Source organism: Anguilla rostrata, chromosome 3 (assembly GCF_018555375.3).
Source record: "Anguilla rostrata isolate EN2019 chromosome 3, ASM1855537v3, whole genome shotgun sequence".
NCBI classification, from domain to species: Eukaryota; Metazoa; Chordata; class Actinopteri; order Anguilliformes; family Anguillidae; genus Anguilla; species Anguilla rostrata.
The window spans coordinates 50686615-50706315 of NC_057935.1; the positions used below are offsets into that span (position 1 = coordinate 50686615).

General features: G+C 40.2%; 1 protein-coding gene across 1 annotated transcript; it reads left to right on the forward strand.

Annotated features, from left to right (window-relative positions):
- The first annotated feature begins 6153 nt into the window (after nt 1–6153).
- neurog1 (neurogenin 1) lies at nt 6154–7884 on the forward strand. The gene is made up of 2 exons (XM_064328111.1): nt 6154–6304; nt 6415–7884. The coding sequence occupies exon 2, from the start codon at nt 6430–6432 to the stop codon at nt 7090–7092; it is 663 nt and encodes a 220-aa protein (XP_064184181.1). The 5' UTR covers nt 6154–6304; nt 6415–6429; the 3' UTR covers nt 7093–7884.
- Nucleotides 7885–19701: the final 11817 nt, after the last annotated feature.

The window sequence follows — 19701 nt, forward strand, 5'->3', positions numbered from 1 at the left end:
TTGTTTCAATTTACCTGTACATACTTTAACACTGCTTAAGTAGTGTTATGAAGTGTTCCTGAATTGTGACCAGCAATAACCACAATTGAGAACTTGAAGTCAGCATGCATCCATTTATTTAACCTAAAATGTAAAATTATACAATCTCTGTGTAGTTCCTAAAAAAGGTCCAGCTTTATGAAACACAGTCGTTCAAGTTGTAGAAACAGAATGCATCTTTGGTCCCTCTAACCAAACCTACACCCTTCCTGCCTCCCTCACCACCCCCCAAACTCTCTTAACCCAGAGCTTTCAGATGCTAAATAAGTAGACATATGGAGGGGAGGGCTTTCTGCTGCCCTCCTAAAGATTCAGATTGTATGACAAATCACGTCCCAGCCCCCCTCCGCACACAGCCACTCACTCAGGCACACACACATGCACGCCCGCACACACTCACACACACACACACACACACACACACGCACGCACACGCACACGCACACACACACCTCCAGACAACAGCTTCATTAGTGTGAAAGAGTGAGTTTTTCCTGCTTTGTCAAGTCAAGCTCAGACCCCCTTCCCCTTCTCAATTACTCTTTTGTTGGCCCCAGATTCAAGTTATTGCACTCCAAACCATATGGCTCATTCGAGCCTCCACAAGCGATGCCATCGCTGCAGACCTTAACCATTTCACTAGATGGGCAGTGTGCCATGCCGCTTGGTGTAACACTAAGCGAACTGCACAATGTCAGAAAAACTTTAGGAAATAATGATACAACTATATCAGTACAACTATCAGATATATTAACCAATATCACCATCCTATTATTAGTATTATTACAGTTGCAGTAGCATTAGTTTGAGCAGTTTTTGCAACAGCAGCAGCAATGATACAAGCAAAGCAATATTATATAATACAAAGTATGCATTTATTATAGATTTTTTTTGGCTGCTTCACTTCCTAAACGGGCATATGGTCATAAAGGGCATTCAAAAGGGTTTGTTTATTTAATTTGGTAGTCTGGTCAGGTTATGTGTATCTAGTAATCATTTTGTCTTGGCAGAACAGTTGTAGCATTACTTTTCATTTGTTCCCCTCGAAAACGATATTTACTGTGTAAAGCTTTTTCTCATCTTATTCAATAGTTACCTTGGTTACATTGTATTATAAGGTCTTTAGAGACAGGGTTCTTATTGTGGAGGCTAATATAGGGTAAACTGGAGGTAAATTATGCTCTTGTACAAATACTGGGAGACAAGTGAATGGCTTGCACGAGGTTATGCATTTAGACTTGGACATCTGATTGATAGCACCAGGTTCACATTCTGGCACAATTCTACCGTCAGCTCACAATGAGGACACAGAATTAGCATTCGGAAAGCCTGTAATGAGATTCCATTACTTCAATAGTAGCACCTGTTTGTAAATAAAAGTTGAAGCACACAAAAATAAATATTTCAGGTATCAGGGTAGTATATTTGTGTTGCAGGAAGTTGTGCATTCTGTACAACAAAACATTAAGACACAGGTTAAACAGGAACACGGTGAAAACCGCCAGGCAACGTTTGCACTTTGTTAACTGTGCTGTGAATGTTGTTGAACCTTGTTTCTATATTTAGCAGCTAAACCAGCTATAAAGTAGAATTGCATTTTGTCATAGAGCAATGCAGTTCAAAGACCCGTTTCTATCCCCCCCACTCAATCTGCACCTAAGTGTGTCTCATCCTCTGAGTTCACACTTTCACCTGTCTCTCTCTCTGGCATGTCAGCCAGTCGGGAAAATGAAAGAAATGTCACTTATTTATTAAACTTTCTCCTCAAAATATTCCTGAAAAAGGTTTCCCAAACTCAGTATGACCACCACGCATCTCAATTTGAAGTGCTACATATAATGAAGTTTACAAATCAGAATTTTAACACTGCATTTTTCATAACATGGTACAGAATAGGGTTAGACCTCTTCTCATTCCCTATATGTAATTGGGAGGCTCAAAGTACTGGTCGCTTATGAAGACCCTTTCCCAAAGTAGTAGTACATCCCGTCATGTGGATAGGTATGGAAACAGATGTGCAGGTTGACCTGAGACATGGGGAAATATATGCGAAAGGTAAACATGTACCGTGAATTGAGATGCAATATACTTGATCAAGTATAATGGTCAATGTGTATTCTAATCTAATTTTTTTTTTAATGTTCATTATTTATTTTAGATACATAACCACTCAATTGTTTTAGCTCAATAGAACATTTAATGTATTGCATACCTACCCAGGGGAACAACCAACAAGAGTAGCTACACACTTTGTATCTCTGGTGTGTGTGCAGGTGGTCTGAACTGTTTGATAATACTCTAGGTACTCAATCACTTTGAAGAACCTAAATGCAACAAAATGTCTTCCAATGCAGAAATTAATCGCAGGCAGTGATTGTACCTAGATTTCTGGAGAAAAGTGAAAATTTTAACATGTGACCTGCAATGCACACCCGGAGACTATCCCAAGGAAACTTATATCGATAACGTCATAATGGTATACAAACTTAAAGAGTGTCTTAGAAAGAGATGAGCAAAAATAGACCAGGCAGGTAAAGGATTGACTCTACTATTAAAGGGATACCAAGAGCAACCAGAGGACATGTGGCTTATCACATCACAAAATGACAGGCAAAATGACAGGTTTAATTAAAAATTGGAAATAAGTGATTTGATGGCTGTTGTTTTGATGTAATGATGTTTCTGGCTTTGCAGAACAGCAAATCCTATACCACTAAAAATGCACCATGTCTTTATTATTGGCTTCATGATATCCCAAAAAATAGGCCACATCGGAATATATAACATTTGTAATAGAGCTGGAAATGTAATAGAGATGCTTTCACTGTATCTTCAATTTTTGATAAATAAATAAATAAATGGCGAACCCTGGAAGTATCCTAAGAGTGAGATCTTGTATGAGATACAAGAAATTGGTAGCAACAAAAGAGTTGGTTTCCATCGCTGTTGTAAGCACGGACTTTGTTTTCTTATTCTTTTTCTAATGCCTTTACAAAGATGAAGGAGAGCTTTTAGATTGTGGAGAGCACTATCCGAGCACTATCCCCGTACAATTGACGCACTGGAGTAAAGAATTAATTACCATTCAAAAGTAATGGCCCTATTCTGCCATGCTTGAGTTTTTTTAACAAGGAGAAAAGGTCTAGTGGCTGCAGCCCTGCTACAACGCTAAGGGAAGGGATTATTCCGGGGATTAACATCTGAAAACTCCTATCAGACTTTCTGACTCAAAGATCTTTTGCGGACAGTAATCGCATTAATACCCGGGGATTAATACTACCCCGAATGCAAAATTGAACTTTAATTCAAATTAAATAAATAAATATGAAATAAATTTAAGAGTCGACCACAAGTGAGGAGAGAGTCTGTATTCTCCCGCATTCCCTTTTCTGAATGTAGATGGAAGCATTTCAAGTTTTAAGAATCAGAGAGCATCACTACTAGGCATTTAATGCTACACCACAGGTTTCGCACCTGCATGCAAATATATCTGGGCATTCTGTCATTGCATAGATCCCATATGCGATATGCCTCATGATTTATGCTATATCATGGAAAATAAAAAGGCAAAATGTTTGTATTTTAAACAAGCGAGGTAAAACCCTTACCATCGTTCTCTTAGTTGCGACAGAAAGATGGAAATTGAGAAAAAATTGTTTTTTATAATTTTATATAGTCTACTTCTTTTTGTATATTGATTTCAACACAGAATTTTTTGAATTGTCAAACAAGGATTAGTCCCTCCTCCAGCAAGTCGATTGTTTCTTTTTCTCACGTGTTTCATACATTGAAATGCAATCATATCTCGTGCACTTGTGCCTAATCCTGCCAGAGTATCTCCCAGGCAACGTCTCTCAAGTGTGGGCCGCAAGTGCGCATTTTGAAACCTCATAATTCTGTGCGATCGCTTACTTCGCAAACTGCAATTCCGCTGGTCTGGAACTGACTAGGTCGTATTGTAAAACTGTTACTTTTATCACTTTATACGGCCAATAAGCATACCTTCTAAGAAAGCCCACTAATGTCCCAAATAATAACGAAATAAGCATGCAAGCTGTTTCTTGCCTTTGATGTTATTGCTAACAGGTTGGTGTTGTAATAGTAAAACTTCTCCACCTTTCTCCTTTCTTTCACCTGTAATAAAAATCTCCATATTTCGCCCAAATCCGCACTTACAAATAGTTTGGGATCCATCCATTGCGCTGTAAACATGGACCGTTTCTTCCTCATAACGTTAGGCATGAATAACTGAGCGTGCACATAACATGTATAAAGGATGGCACACGTCAGTAATCTAGCGAATGCAGGTTTTTTTTAAATGTACGTTTAGAATAAATAAATACTGAGTTACGCCATATAGTAGTAGTAATATTAATTAATTAATTAATTAATTAATTAATTAATTAATTAATTAATACAAATAAAATAATAATGTTGCTGTTATTATTGTTATTATTATTATTATTAGTAGTAGTAGTAGTAGTAGTAGCAGCAGCAGCAGCAGCAGTAGCAGTAGGCTAGTAGTAGCAGCAGTAGTAGTAGGTCTATTTGTTGTCGTTTAGTAGGCTATATAAGTAATTTTGGTATCTGTGTTTATACTATATATATGTTATAAATGCTTACATATATTTATTTATTTAAGTAGTAGTAGTAGTAGTATGGCATTGTATGAGTATTATTAACAAAAGAGATATAAAACACTGCAGCAAAATTTCAAACAAGCGACAGTGGCGGCGCATTTTGTTCACGCTGGGACTCTTTGAATAAGAATAATGCCATTGGACTGTTGCAGGCAGAAAAAATGAGTGACAAAAGCTCCGAGGAGCAGAATTTGGACGGGGGACAAGGCGTATGGGACTGAAAAGAAGTGAGGGGAGACGCTTACAATGGAACAATTCACCTTATAATCGCTTTGATATATTATACATGCCTGAAGACTCTAAACATTGTGTAATTATTTATAAATGACTGTCCCCCTACTTTCATAATGCCATTGGGAGAAAGGCGCTGCAGGTCTCTCCTCAAACTATTTCTAAATAGTACCCCCATCCACTTTTTTCAAAAGAGAGGCGAGATGCTGGAAATTGAATAAATAGAATAATTAATGGACAATTGTATGGTTGTCCCATAAAGATGTCTTTGAATTAACTAAATGAAATTGCATAGGCTAAAGGAGATCTTGATTATTTTACTATACAGTCTATGCTTTGAATGTTAATTATATTTATCAGATCAAAATTAATTTATTAATAAGTTAATAAAACTGGTCATAAACTGAATACGTTCGTTTTTCAGAATGTATTCTGTTACACACAATATACGCCCAAATTAAAACATTTTGTTATCAATTTTTATTGTAAAATTAAATGGTAATCTTTATTTGACCGACGCAATTATCGCAGTACTGACCATATCGTATTCCATTGGCATTTCCCCCGCAGTTAGTTTCTAGTGTTTCAGAAACATATAAATAATTATGGCAAGTGGCTAAAGATATTTGCCTTGAATTTGTAATCTTCTGGCTATTTGGCATTATACCCCTAAACATTAAACGCTTCTCTTCATCTAACTATGTTTTAAATTCCCAGTTGCCCAATTAACAGAATCAAAGTGTGTGTGCGTGTGCGTTTATATAAAATTATTTTTCATTGTATGTATAACACATAACTATATGCACCAAAAATAAAGTTCTCTGGCGTACTAAAAATATTTTATATTTGTTTTTGCCACATTAGGCATCCAGGTGTCGAAAATACCTCACCCCAAAACTTGTAAAGTGTGCCTTGCCTCGGGGGCTAAGCACTTCGATTATTTGGCCGTCCTATCTTTTCATTTTCCTCTTGAGGTTTAACTTTAAGTGGGCTGAGTCTTCGGCTCCGTGATAGCAACAGTGCCGCTCGCGTGGCTGGCCAGCGGTTCCGCGCTCCCATTGGATAGCTATGATTACAGGCACGCTTCGGAAGGTGAACAAACAACGGGCATAAATTATGCTAATGAGATGGTCGTGCGGCACGGGGCAGACCTGATGCAATCCAGCCTTTCATCCCTCACAAAAAATGCCAAAGCGAGGGGGGTACGACCATTGTCTCCCCAGAGTATATAAGGGGTTTGACGCCAGTCGTGTGCCAAGCTCACTAGCTCACACGAGCTGACTGCATCAAGATCAAGACAGACGCGTGCCTTTTTCTGAACATCCACACCATTTGTTGGACTTTGGCGCGGTGCAAGACAACTTGCATTGACAGTTTCTAACAACAACACTGAGGTACGTTTTGTTCTCTTTAAGCGTCTTATTTTAAGCATTTAAACGACATCAATTTATTGCCTCATTCTTGCACTCTGACTCACCAATTTCGCTTCTTTTTGCCTTTGCAGTTTGAAGAACAGATCATGTGCAGTACTATGGAGACCCTCTACTCTGACTTGGACAGCTCAAGCTGTGACTTGTCCTACTCACAAACGGACGACGAAGACTCTCGCAGCAGCATACAGGCGGGTTCCCCGTTATCCTCTTTTGGCCAGCCGTCATCTCCCATCAGCAGCAACCAGGAACCCTCTAGCCCCGAGCAGCAGCAGAAAAAGAGACGCAGGGGGCGCGTGAGGAGTGAGGCCACCGTGCATGTGGTCAAGAAGAACAGACGCATGAAGGCCAACGATCGCGAAAGGAACAGGATGCACAACCTCAATGATGCTCTGGACACTCTTAGGAGCGTCCTCCCGGCGTTTCCGGACGACACGAAACTTACAAAGATCGAGACTCTGCGCTTCGCCCACAACTACATCTGGGCGCTTTCAGAGACAATCCGAATTGCAGACCAGCGCCAGAACAAGTCCCAAGACGCTTCACTCCTGCTCCCAGGGCTAGTTTGTGTGGCTGATTCCCCGAGCCCGGGCAGCGACGCGTGCTCTTGGATGTCAAGCGCCTCTTCCTCCTCCTCATCCCCCTCGTACTGTACCTCAAATCCCAGCAGCCCGGCAGTTTCGGAAGACTATGGATTTTTGCAGACTGACAGTCTGTACAGCTTTCACAACTTTGTTCCAGGCATCTATTAAGAGACTCCATAATAACTTTTATTGAGCAGATATGGCCCGTCGTAATGTTGGTAATAGTGACAACTTGAAGGGGATCGGCTTTATAGTAAAGTCAAGTTTGTCACTCAGTTTAGAAAAAAGAAAAGCGAGGCGCCGTAGCTTTTTCTAACTATTCACTGTTTGCCTTAACTATGTTACACAAGCCTGTCTGATACCCTGTGTGTATTTCGTATTTTCATTTATACTCACATCTCTGATAATGCAGATATATAGGATAATTTTATTTTTGTGATTGTTGTTATATATAATTGTACGGTAGCCTTTGCTATGCTATTGTCTTCAAAACCTTTGCACTTTTCCAGCGCATACACTAAAGTCCTCTTGAAATCTTGACCCCCACCTCTATTAAAAGAAAATTAGAATTAAAAAGAAGAAAAGACAGATTTGCTTTTGCAGACTGAGGTGAAAAGTCAATTTTACAATTTGTAGAGTGATAATAAAGAAAAACGAGCGTGGAAATTTGGTTTCAACGCTCTGACAATAGACTGAAAGGCTGTCAGAAGACGAGGATCTGGTCTCATGCATTATGTATTTCGACCCCCTGAAAACCGTTCTGTCTCGCTCTGCAGAAAGACTCAATCCCACGTGCGAGGACCAGCCCAGCCCTGACTTAGTTTTGATTTAATTTATTCAACGTTTTGCTTTCATATTAAAATGTATTTTTTATTGTATATAAAGAGATTTATTCTATTATGTATTTACCTCAAAGTTTAAGTCAGGTACAAATACTTTTGTACAAATAAAATTGTTTAAAAAAACAAAAAACAAAACTTGCATTTGTCTTTGTATTCTTTACTATTCCGGGGAAGAGGGAATATGTGAACAAAATAGAGTTGCAATGATTTAACCTATTATTGTGAACGTCTCTTTAAAGATGCTCACGTTTTCTACAGTCTAGCTACATAAATGTATGTTATATTTTCCTGTTTAAATATGTAGTATATAATGTGATAATTATAATTACAATAACGAGAACTGAGTCCCTCAACTCATAATCTGTCCTTGTTTGTCTCGCTGAAACAAAGAGGATGTGATGCATTAATAAATTGGCAATGATAAAGAGCCCACGCAGGGGCAGGTGGACGCACTTGTTAGAAATAAATTGTTGCATCATTTCAGGCAACAAAATGGTGTATAGCTATAGGCTAAACATCTCTCCGAGGGACCACATACTGAACAACTTTTCAAAGAAAATAATGTTTTCAACTGTTGAGCAGCATTTATGAAAGAAAAAAAAAAACAGATTCGTGTGTTATTTCGGTTGAGACTATGTTGCAGCCTTTATTTTCAGTAACGGATTGAAACAACTGGAAATTCTAATTAAACCCTTCAATAGCCGAAGTGAGCGCACGAAAGTAACGAGCATATCTACCAACCATTCTTTATAAATTTGGTTTGTGATTTGATTACATTTGATTAAAAGTCATTCGAAAATATCCAGAATGAAGATCTAGAATTATATATCTAAACTAAATTTTGTTTAATACCTGATTGCATATTTGAGATTGTATAGCAAAGTAACGTACAACATTTATTCGAAAATTATTGTTGTGTTCCAAATTGAGAACTTAAAAAATGACGAATCATTATTATTATTATTATTATTATTATTATTATTATTATTATTATTATTATTATTTTGTGGACTTGTGCTGCTTTGGACAATTGTCTCGTACAATTCCACTTATTAAAAAAACAGGCAGCCTATGTTGCCTCGTGGGTTTATTGCATTGTGTCCTGGAAAGTCGGTAATCTCGGTTTCTTTCTTCAACTCTGATAGGACTTTGAAGAGGTTTTGATTGGGAGTTCTTTGTGCTTCCAGGATCGTTTTATTTCGAAAGGGGCTCAGGTTAAATCCTCTATTTGTGAGTTCAGCATGAGGTCCGGCCAAGACTCTTGTATCTGCACGTGTCGGGGATAGACAGGGATAAAGGGACTGCTGCAGGCTCCAGGGAGAAAAGCGCATGCCAACTAACATTAAAAAGAGAAGAAAGAAGGAGAAAGAATTCAGCCTGTCTAATCAAGAGAATAGACCTGAATGTTAATCCGACGATTAATCTCTTTCAGTGTGGAAAGTTTCCACGAAAAACCGAGTGGCCTTCCTGAGTTTAAAGAAACCAGTATGTACCATCCAGCTATAGCTAATGACGGAGGCTACCACATTTAGCTACACATTTTGTACTGCAGCGAAAGTAGTGTAATTCTCTCTCTCTCGTCAAATACACACACACACATTCATATAAATTATTATACAATACGTTTTATACAATAATACAGGATTATACAAAATTATGATACAATAAAACTTTCATGGGAAACATTTTGAAGTGATCATGTTCCAGCGAAGTTCAGACATAGCCTGTATAAAAATTAGCCAGTTCATACATAAAACAACATTAAAATCGGATCGGACAACAAACCTATTTAATTACATTCAAGTTACTATCTGTAAAGACGCAATATTACGGCCCAACATTGCCACCTGTTTTGGTTTAGGCTATGCAATCACAATGAGCGCCGTTGCACGACAGTAGGCTAGTAACGCACAATAACGTGCGCATGCTTTATGAATATGTCTCATTGTTCATATGCAAAGAACCATAAGCAATTATAAAAACCAAACACTGACATGAACTGACGCCGGAATCACGAGCTCAGCTCGCACCTGCAAAGCAATTATCGCAGAGCTCGGCTAATTGGACGGACTATAGTTAATGTGTTGCCTAATTAATGCTATCAATATTTGATAAACATATTAACTGGCACGATTAAATGATAGACATATACTATAGCGTTACTAGCATAACTAGGCTACGTGTGTCAGTGTGTAATTGAGCATTCTTTGAAATTATTTGGTAATCATATACAAATATTATTTGTATTGTTACAATAGCACAAGAGTGGCACAGTGCAGTTTAAGGAATAACAACGGGTTAGTTGTACACGAGTCGAACCGAAGTGCAGTGTATAAGGAGAACAATGGTCCCTTGCTTTTGTAGAGGTCTCTGTGACGATGTGTTAATTAATCTAATTCATTAGTCTCTGATAATTGGTTTTTAAAACGAAACACGTTGGAAATACACAAAGCCTCGCTCGTCCTAGTCCCACCGTAAATACAGTCTCACAAAGGCACGGGACACTGCTCGGGGACGGCTCGAGACTGGGACAAATTGTGAAGCTTGGCAACGATTGCGTGCCCTTAATTTGGCATGAATAGGGTCGACATTAGTCAGAAGGTGATGCATGAGGCGTTTTCGGCGTCTGGATTTTCACTGCATCTGTTTGGGAGGCTCATGTTTCATCAGAGAATGAAGACTAATCAAAGAAGCCGTGACTGGACACCCTCTGACCTTGTTTCACAGAATTCTTCCAATCTGACCAATAACGCCTTGTAATTCAAATATTAAAAAGGACGTGAAGCAGTGGAAACATGATGACGATGTTCTGACTAAATATAAATGGTTCTGTAAAAGTAATTAATCCTGCAGTAAGAATGCACCTGCCTTTGTCTAACACAACAGAGCATGATGGGCTGATTTTTATCAATGAAAATATATGCATTACTCTTGTTCTAATGCAATTTCTTTTTGCTATTTTTCCCTTAAACTTTCCATTACCAATAATTTCTACAGTTTTAGTGCCCTTATAGGTTCAGAAATGCCCACAAGTGAAACAATATTCCCCTGACCACAGAGAGAGATTGATTTTGTGTGTTTACCCCTCTGCCTGGCCCCCACACCCCTCAGGGCTGAAAGGCAGTACTGGCAGGGAAGCAAAGGGTCACAGGGCATCACAGAGAAGGGGCACCCCCTGACCCCCCAGGGAGACAGCCTCGCCAGTCAAACAGTAACAAAAACATCAAAATATCCTGCACCCTGCCTGCACATCTAAGGCCCCCCACCCCCCAACACACACACACACAAATGGCCCAGGGATAGCCTTGTCTCACAAAATGTCTTGAACCTTTGACCTTTACATTGCTCTGTGCATGGGGTTGGGTCATGTTCAATACATAAATGGAAATTTTGATCGACTTTAAGAAGGGTTTATGGAGGATAGCACTTATTCCCCTCTGGCATCTTTGGTCAGCTCGAATGCAGTCAGTGCTGATTTCTCTGATTCATCTCCCAACTTACAATGCTCACAATTTATACCACAAACGTGCTGCATCCATTGCTGGCTTTTTAGTGCAGCAATTATGGTAAATCACATTGCACAAGGATGTAATTGCCCATGCTCACACAGGATTTAAACCCAAGGCCCAGAATCTAAACTCCCACAGTTGAACATACAGGATTCATGCCATACATGTTTCAGTGTAATTTTTAAAGGTACACATACTTATTCATAACAAAATGTCTTCAGATGTGTATTCAGCCATATGCCTGGTCGTCCCATGGAAGTTGCTTATTGTAGAAGTAGTGATTATTATCAGAACTGGATAATATTGTTTCTGCACATGATTTCTCCTCTAATTTTAAAGTGATTATATTAAGAGAAGAGAATCTGCCCCCAAAACTGCTGTGGCACAGGGATATAGTGCTGTATTTGAACGATAATGATGTGTGACATTCCCCCTGCCTCCATTTCTGTAAACATGCTCAAATGATCTGAACAGGTCTTGGGTAGTGTCAGAGCTGGGCTCCCCACCTCCACGGCACACTCTTCCTTCAGTGCCCTCTTATTCTTGGCCCATTAAATATTGATAGGTTTAGGATGGGAGGGACAGAAGGGCTGCACCCCTCCTCTTCCGGGTCTTGCTGGCCTCTGAAGCCCAAGAGTGACCAGACAGCCTGCACCCAGGGAGAGGTGAGGGCTCAGCTGGGCAGAGCCCTTACAAGAACTTCCCTGGAGTCATAAAGGAACTCTGCAGTCGCAGTGGAGGGTATGAGAGAGCCCTAAAGGAAACAATTACAGCGTGCTAATGATGGGACCTGTACCAGATGAGGAAGCTTGTTGTCTTACCGTTCTGATCAGGAATTTCCCAGCTAGTTTTGTTTTATTCTTTCATGTTTAGTAAGCCTGTGGAAAGCTGTGACAATGCTGCACGGGCATGAATGCGGGGTTGGGACAGTCACAGCATCTGCGTGGTTTCAATTGCCACCTGGCACTCAACCGCCCAATTCCACAAATGATTTTTCTTTATTGAACAATTATATTTCATTGCTGATTGGGGAGATAGCCAGTGTTTCAGGCAGAACTAAATGCCAGACTGTAGCCCTCCAGGGCCTAAGTTCAGGAGTCCTGCACCAGATTGCCTGGACTGGGCCAGAACTTTTACCACTCAATTTGTATACAATGCTATTCCTGTATAACAGTTTGTTTTGAACCGCTGTCCTCCCTGATTGCTTGTTTAGGGGTCGTTGTACCCCCTCCTATAGCTGACCATTAGTAGTTTTTCACTGTTTGTGGACACGCCCTATGCAGGGATTAGCAGAACTGTGTTGATGGCTCCCTCAGCCTCCCCATCCATACTCGTACCTGCTGTCAATCTGCTGCCAGTTCAGAGCATTTAGAGCATTCCTCCCCGTGTCTTTCATCCCAACCGACGGCCTCGCACCTTGATCCCCGTGATGGAACCTCAAAAGCAAACCTGATGGCATCAGAGAGGGTGATTAGGACGACTAATGATTTGTTGAGCAAATACAGGATTATTTTTTAATTGGGGTTATTAGTATCACAGACAGTTTAGCACCTGCCCCAAAACCACTGCTGCCTGAGGTTAACAGATGTCCCTCCCAAAAAATAAATAAATAAAGAAATCAGAGTAATTCCCTTCGTAAATCAAAGGTACAAATTTACTTGCAAGCCCAAGAGTCCTTCTCAAACATTTAAAAAGGTGTTTAGGAACACTGTAAGACAGTGGAGAAAAACATTTACAATTAATTATTTAGTACCTGTCAAACCAAATGTAATTTGTTTTAACGGATGACCAGTAAGACATAGCTGTTGCCATTTCTTCATATACTGAAGGACTCAGCAGCCATTTTGTATTAATATAGTCTTACCTTAATCGTGATAATTTTATGCTTACAAGTAAAAGTTCTATTAAAATCTTTAATTTCCTTTAGCTTATCCTTTAAACAGGGCAGATCATACGCTGTCATTAATATTATGATGAAGAATGTCAATTGCGATTATTTTTATGAATGCTTTTTAGAAGCCAAGCAACAAATGTGCTGCAACCCTGCAACCTACAGTTTATGTATGATTTGTCATCTTCATTTTCCATTGCTTAAACTAAAGAAAATTCTGCAGTAAGGATATGTACCACATGTAATATCCAATTGTAGGGGTTTTGTCAAACACTTACCTAATCAATATGGCAGTTTTTAAATCAATCGTTTGAAAAATGTGAGATATTTGATTAAATAGTCACGTTGTTCATAATTATTACAGTGGTATGCATAATTCTCGGATCTCTGTGTATCAAGTTTGTTAATTATAAGACTGTAGGTGAATATGGATATTAGCTATCCATATTTCATTCAAATGTGGAAGATGTAATCTGTACACACATGGAAATATTTTTGTTTCCCTGGGTAATAGGACACAGTCAATGTTTCCGCAGTATTGATACAGACCAGAAAAAAAACTTACTCATCTACATTTGCCATTTTAACCAGGCACAGGCTACATTTATGTGAAGACTGCTTGCATTGGTTCTTGCTTCTAATTTGGAATTAAACAAAAGTGTATATGAATATAGATGTATCTATTAGCTCAAGGAAGGTACTTGTCAATACTGCCATGACAGTATGTATGAACATATACAGTGAGCACCATAATATTTTGGACAAAGACGTATATTTTTTGATTTGGCTCTGCACTTCACAAGATTCGTAATCAAACAAACACATGCGGTAAAGTAAACATTCTCAGATTTAATTAAATGATATTTTTATATTTTTTGCATTCACCATGTAAAAACTGACAACAATATTTTACATAGTACCCCCATTTCAGGGCATCATCATTTTTGGGACAAATGGTTTCACAGTTGTTACAGATTACTCAGATGTGTTCAATTACTTAATTGGAGCAGACATAAGAGAGCTTTCAGTATCTAGTATTGATTCTAGGCTTTTGGCTGCCTTTGGAGTCAGTAATTGGCATTTGTCAACATGAGGACCAGAGTTGTGCCAATGAAAGTCAAGGTAGACTGGGAAATATTTAGAAAATCATTAAGAAAGAGAGCACTGGTGAGCTCAGTAATCACAAAAGGCCTGGTAGGCCAAGGAAGAACTAAAAATTCTCACTAATAATGAAGAAAAACCCCAAACACCTGTCAGACAGATCAGAAACACTCTTCAGTGTCCAAGTGTCAGTGACTACTGTTCACAGAAGACTTCATGGACAGTACTACAGAGGCTACACTGCAACATGCAAACCACTATTTAGCCGCAAAAACAGATGACCAGGTTAGTTTGCTAAGAAGTACCCAAAAGAGCCAGCAGAGTTCTGGAAAAAGCTCTTGCGGACATACAAGAATGTATGGACTTGTGTCAGAGTAATAGGAACAGCAAGGTGTGGAGGCCAAATGGGCCTTCCCAACATACAAGGCACCCCCTCATCTGGCTGCCAGAGGTACTGACTCACTTGGCTTCATTGATGACGTGACTGCTGATAGCAGTAGCAGAGTGAATTCGGAAGTGTACAGAAACATCTTATCTTCTCAAGTTCAACCAAATGGTTCCAAACTCATTGGATGGCGCTTAATCCTACAGCAAGACAATGATACCAAACATACTGCTAAAGCAACAAAGAAGTTTTTCAGCAATAAACTAGAAAATTCTTGACTGGTCAAGTCAGTCACACATTCTCAATCCAAATGAACATGCGTTTCATAAGCTGAAGAGAAAACATAAGGCAACTAACCCCTGAAACAAGTATAAGCTGAAGATGGCTGCAGTACAGGCCTGGCAGAGCCTCTCCAGAGAAGATGTCTATGGGTCACAGATTTAAAGCAGTTATCACATACAAAGGATATGCAACAAAGTACTAAATATGACTATTTTCATTTACACAACACAAATAAATAAACATTCTAGTGCCCTGAATTGGGGGACTATGTATAATAAGTGCTGACATTTCTACATGGTGAAACTAAAGTTCATAAAGTACTCTTTAATAAAAGCTGAGAATGTTTTATTACAAATGTAAAATTGTGGAGTACAGAGCCAAATCAAGAAAAAATATGCCTTTGCCCAAACATTACTGGCGCTTACTGCATATGACTACATTGTGCTTTTGCCACTTTAAATCTTTAAATTAGTACCACACAATCAGTCAAATGATATTATAGGGATATTGTTCATCTGTACATTTTCAATTTGAATAAAAATATTTGTATTGGTATCTACTTTTTCAGGTTGATGGTAGAGTTACTGTTGCTTTCCACATGACTCCTATGCTGAATTGTTGAAATTACTGTTTAACAGACTAAAGGGAAATGAAAAAAAGCCTATTGAAATGTTCCTTCCTGGTATAACAGTGTGGTCGGATTGGTCAGTATCACGCATGACTTGGTACTGAAGTAGAATTGATCCCACTGTAAATTCCTCCACATTGTTCTCAATTTGTAAACCCCCTCAAGATGCTTTGTGCAATGGGACTTAAGCCTCCACAGTCCCCAATCACTCCTACTGCCAGTCTAATAACAGGGGCAACTTCTTTTTGTCTGACCCTGTCAGAGAGCAGGAGGGAGCCACTGTGAGGGGGGAAGCCTGGCTTTTCTGAGTTTCTGTCCCCTCTGTCCTCCTCGTGTGGATGATTTCCTCTCCCTCCCACTCACACTTGCCCACAGGCTCTGTGGCTGCATCTCCTAATGACGCCAACCCCCCCAGCCCACCCCCCCTACAACCAGCCCCCCAGCGGTCTGACCATCTCATCTCTGTTTCTAAGGCTGGAGGCACTCTCACGGCAGTACTGGGTACATTGGATGCACTTTCAGTCATAACTTCACCCAGCTTCACCTCCACGGGACCTCATATCCTCACTGCTGAAGACTTGTGCCAGGTGAGTCTGGTGTGGACAACGAGAATGCTGCCTTTGTTGTTTCGTGAATGAACCAGCAGCAAAGACTCTCCCAGGTCATTCCAACCTCTCACTGAATCGGGGAAAAATGCCCAAACCGAAGTAGTGCAAAGAGAGCCGCACAAACGGCAGGTGCAACACTGCAGAGTCGCGCAGACACATCAAATTCCTGAATGAAAATTTCTCGGTCTGAAAATGCCAGTCCCAGGGGTGGGTCGATTGCTGGGGTTTCACAGATGACAGCGGTTCAATCATGTCGAACGATGCCGTAATGGACTGCTGCTGTAGCCACACCATTTGCCTGGCCATTTGAGCCTCACTGCCGTCTGTGCAAAAATACTGTGAGGGCAGATGTTTCTGTATGGTAGATTAAGCATCTGTTCCCCATAACCTCAGGTAGAGGCCAACCTCAGATTTGGGCGCCTGAAACGTCCGCTTTAGAATGAGAGGGATACAATGGCACAGCCAGCCGTCGCCTGAGGGCTAGTTGTTCCAAGTGGCTGCTCCCAGTCTGTAAAGTTATCTTGTCCTCATTTGTAATGGAAAGCCACTAATACACACACACGCGCACACACACACACACACACACACACACACGCACACATCACCCCTCACAGAGGTACCACATTCAGTTCTAACAGAGTTGTTATGTACTCTATTAGAGTAAAATGTGCTCTATCAGAGTTGATTTACATTGATTGTTTTGCTGTGTGCGCACTAATACTTCAGTGAATGCCTGGGCAAAAAAATTAGAAGTTGTCTGAAAAGGTATCTAGTGATTACCTATAATTCAATGATATATACAAAATCACTATCATTTAAAAATGCAGCCTCTGATTACCTGTTGAATTAGCCATTAGAGGATTTAGTATTTTAGTGGGTTGCCATATTAGATGTGTGATGTGTCAAAATCAAGTGGTCGGTTGTAAAGAAGGGGAAGGTTAAATTTACAAGTGCTGCCCACAATGGCCCCTGAAATGTCACAAGAGCATCCTTCCTCTAAAGAGTGTCAACACACGCAGCCCTCTTAGAACAGGAGAGCCACAGTTTGCCAGACAATGAGCTGACTGGTGTTAAACGGAGACCGCTCTTAAAGAAACGCTGAGAGTGCTTTGATTTCGGGGCAATACAAGTTCAAAACACGACCTGTTTGTAGAGTAAGCGGCCCCGCACCGCCCCCACCCCTCTCCGTGAAGGGAAGTAGGTAGCCGAGGGTTGGAAGTGCTCTCAACCATGTTAAGTGCTGTCTAATTAGCCTGGAGTGGACTCAAGAGGAGGAGAGGGGGTGGAGGCACATCCACCTGTATTGAAACGCACTGTCACCTATGCCTGCAATCCCCCTGGCTATGTGGGCCCTCACCCCTCAAGATCTGCATTTTGCCTGGGTTGCGGGTGTATGTGTGTGTGGGGTGGGGGGTGGGGAGCCAGATGCTTAGATACCCACAGAGGCAAAACAGAGTCACAGGAAAGTGTCAATCAAGAGGGTAGCCATGCAGCTGGGCATATTCAGAGTGGCTCCTCTGGAAATAGATGGCTTTTCTAAACCCCTCCCCACCCCGGGAAGGGGGAGTCCTCAGAGAGAACAGATAAAAATCAAGGAAATCCAATCCCACTCGATGCCGAGGATAAACAGATGTGATTCTTCTCCCCTCAATGCAATACAAGATAACCTCTCCCCCTGCCCCACCCCTCCCACACAGCCACTGATTGCACCTGCACTGACGCTCGGAGTACTACAGCCAAGCCTGACGCCAGTGCTTTATTCTGCCCTCCAAAGGCCAAGCTGCTTGGTGCATACTATTACTGGAAGGGTGTCCAATTAATTGATTTTGCAATGAGTAGCAGGACATTTCTTATACTGGGTCATTATGGTTAAAGAACAGGCAATAAATGGCTTAGGACACAGCTTTTTAGTCTGGAGTTTCAGTGGGAGCATATCTTGTAGCACGTCAGATATTTCATACACCATTATCATGCACCAGCCAAGAGCGTGGAATTATAGGATACCATCAGAAAATTTAATCTACAATACATTAGTTATTAACAATGGGAAGGCTCCTTGTTGTTTCTATTGCTATGGAATTACTGTTTTAAGCATGCTAATACCAGAATGCTAAAACCAACATCTTAATCTCTCACAGTGTAAAAACAAAGTAGCTGAATGCAGAAGCAGCAATATCCACTGACTCACATGTACATCCAATGCAGCAAGAGGCAAGAGTCTTTTGTTACTTAGCCAAAGTATTTAATATAGCTGACATCTTTTATTTAAAAAAGCAGTTTTCCATACTTTAAAATGTTAAGTAAAATATATACTGTATGTAGCAAATGAATTTGTTTGTTTCAAGCTAACAATAAGTAAGTGATATATTACTGAAGGAAATATTTATGTATATATTGGAAGAGTGTGTGCGCACAATTCTGTGTATATATATGCTTATGTGGAGGTCACTAAGAGGTAAATCTTTCCATACTACAATGATATTTATTGTATGTATCATTTGAAAATAAAAACCCTTTGTCCAGAATAGAAAAGAAATGGTAGTCCCCTGCACAGCGATAGATTGACCCTTGGTAAAAACAATTGCCTTTGTGAAACCATTTGCTTTTTAGGGATGTGTTTTCAAACTCTGCTATCTGGTAAGGTATGCATTATTTTCGCTCTGCACATTAGCAACCACTACTGTTCTTCTGTTCAAAGACAGAGGAATAGGAACAAAAACACCTCCAGCAGTGATGGTAAAAAGAGTTGAAAAGAGGGCAATAAAGAATGAAGAGCTAGTTCACTGGTTCATACAGCTCACTGGGCAGTGCTGTGTCCTATACTACTCTGAGTAAAGGAACACTCACTCATTCAGGACATACACATGAACACACACGTGTGCACACGTGCGCGCGCACACACACACACACACACACATAGTTAAATGCAAAACTATTGGGACAGTTACACAATTTTTGTTGTTTTGGCTCTGAACTCCAGCATACCGGATTTGAAATAATAAATATGATGTTTAAGTGCAATTTGAGGGTATTTACATCCATATCAAGTGATCTGTGTAGGAATTACAACCAAAAGTTGTAATTAACAATTAACAATCTTAAATAAAGCCATCATATTTAGTACTTCGTTGCAGTCGTGTATTCAACGACTGCCTGAAGGCTGCAGCCCCCAGACATGAATAGACCCTAGGCATTTTCCATGGTGATGCTGTGCCAGATCTGAACTGCAGCCATCTTCCTTTCCCATTTGTTTCTCGGGCATTTTGCCTTCAGTCTTGTCTTTAACAAAGTTAAGCACATGTTCAATTGGATTCAGGTCGGGTGACTGACTTGGCCAGTCAAGATACACTTTTTGGCCCTAAAAAACTCACTTTGTTGCTTTAGCAGTGAGTGTAGGGGCATTCTCCTGCTGCAAGGTCAGTTTTGAGGCATCTGAGCGGTATAAAATGTTTCTGTACACTTCAGAATTCATCCTGCTACTGCCATCGGCAGTCACATCATCAATAAAGACGAGTGAGCCAGTGGCACCCA

Bases quoted from the DNA above. Each gene is read 5' to 3' on its own strand.
- neurog1 (XM_064328111.1), top strand. From the start codon at position 6,430: ATGTGCAGTACTATGGAGACCCTCTACTCTGACTTGGACAGCTCAAGC.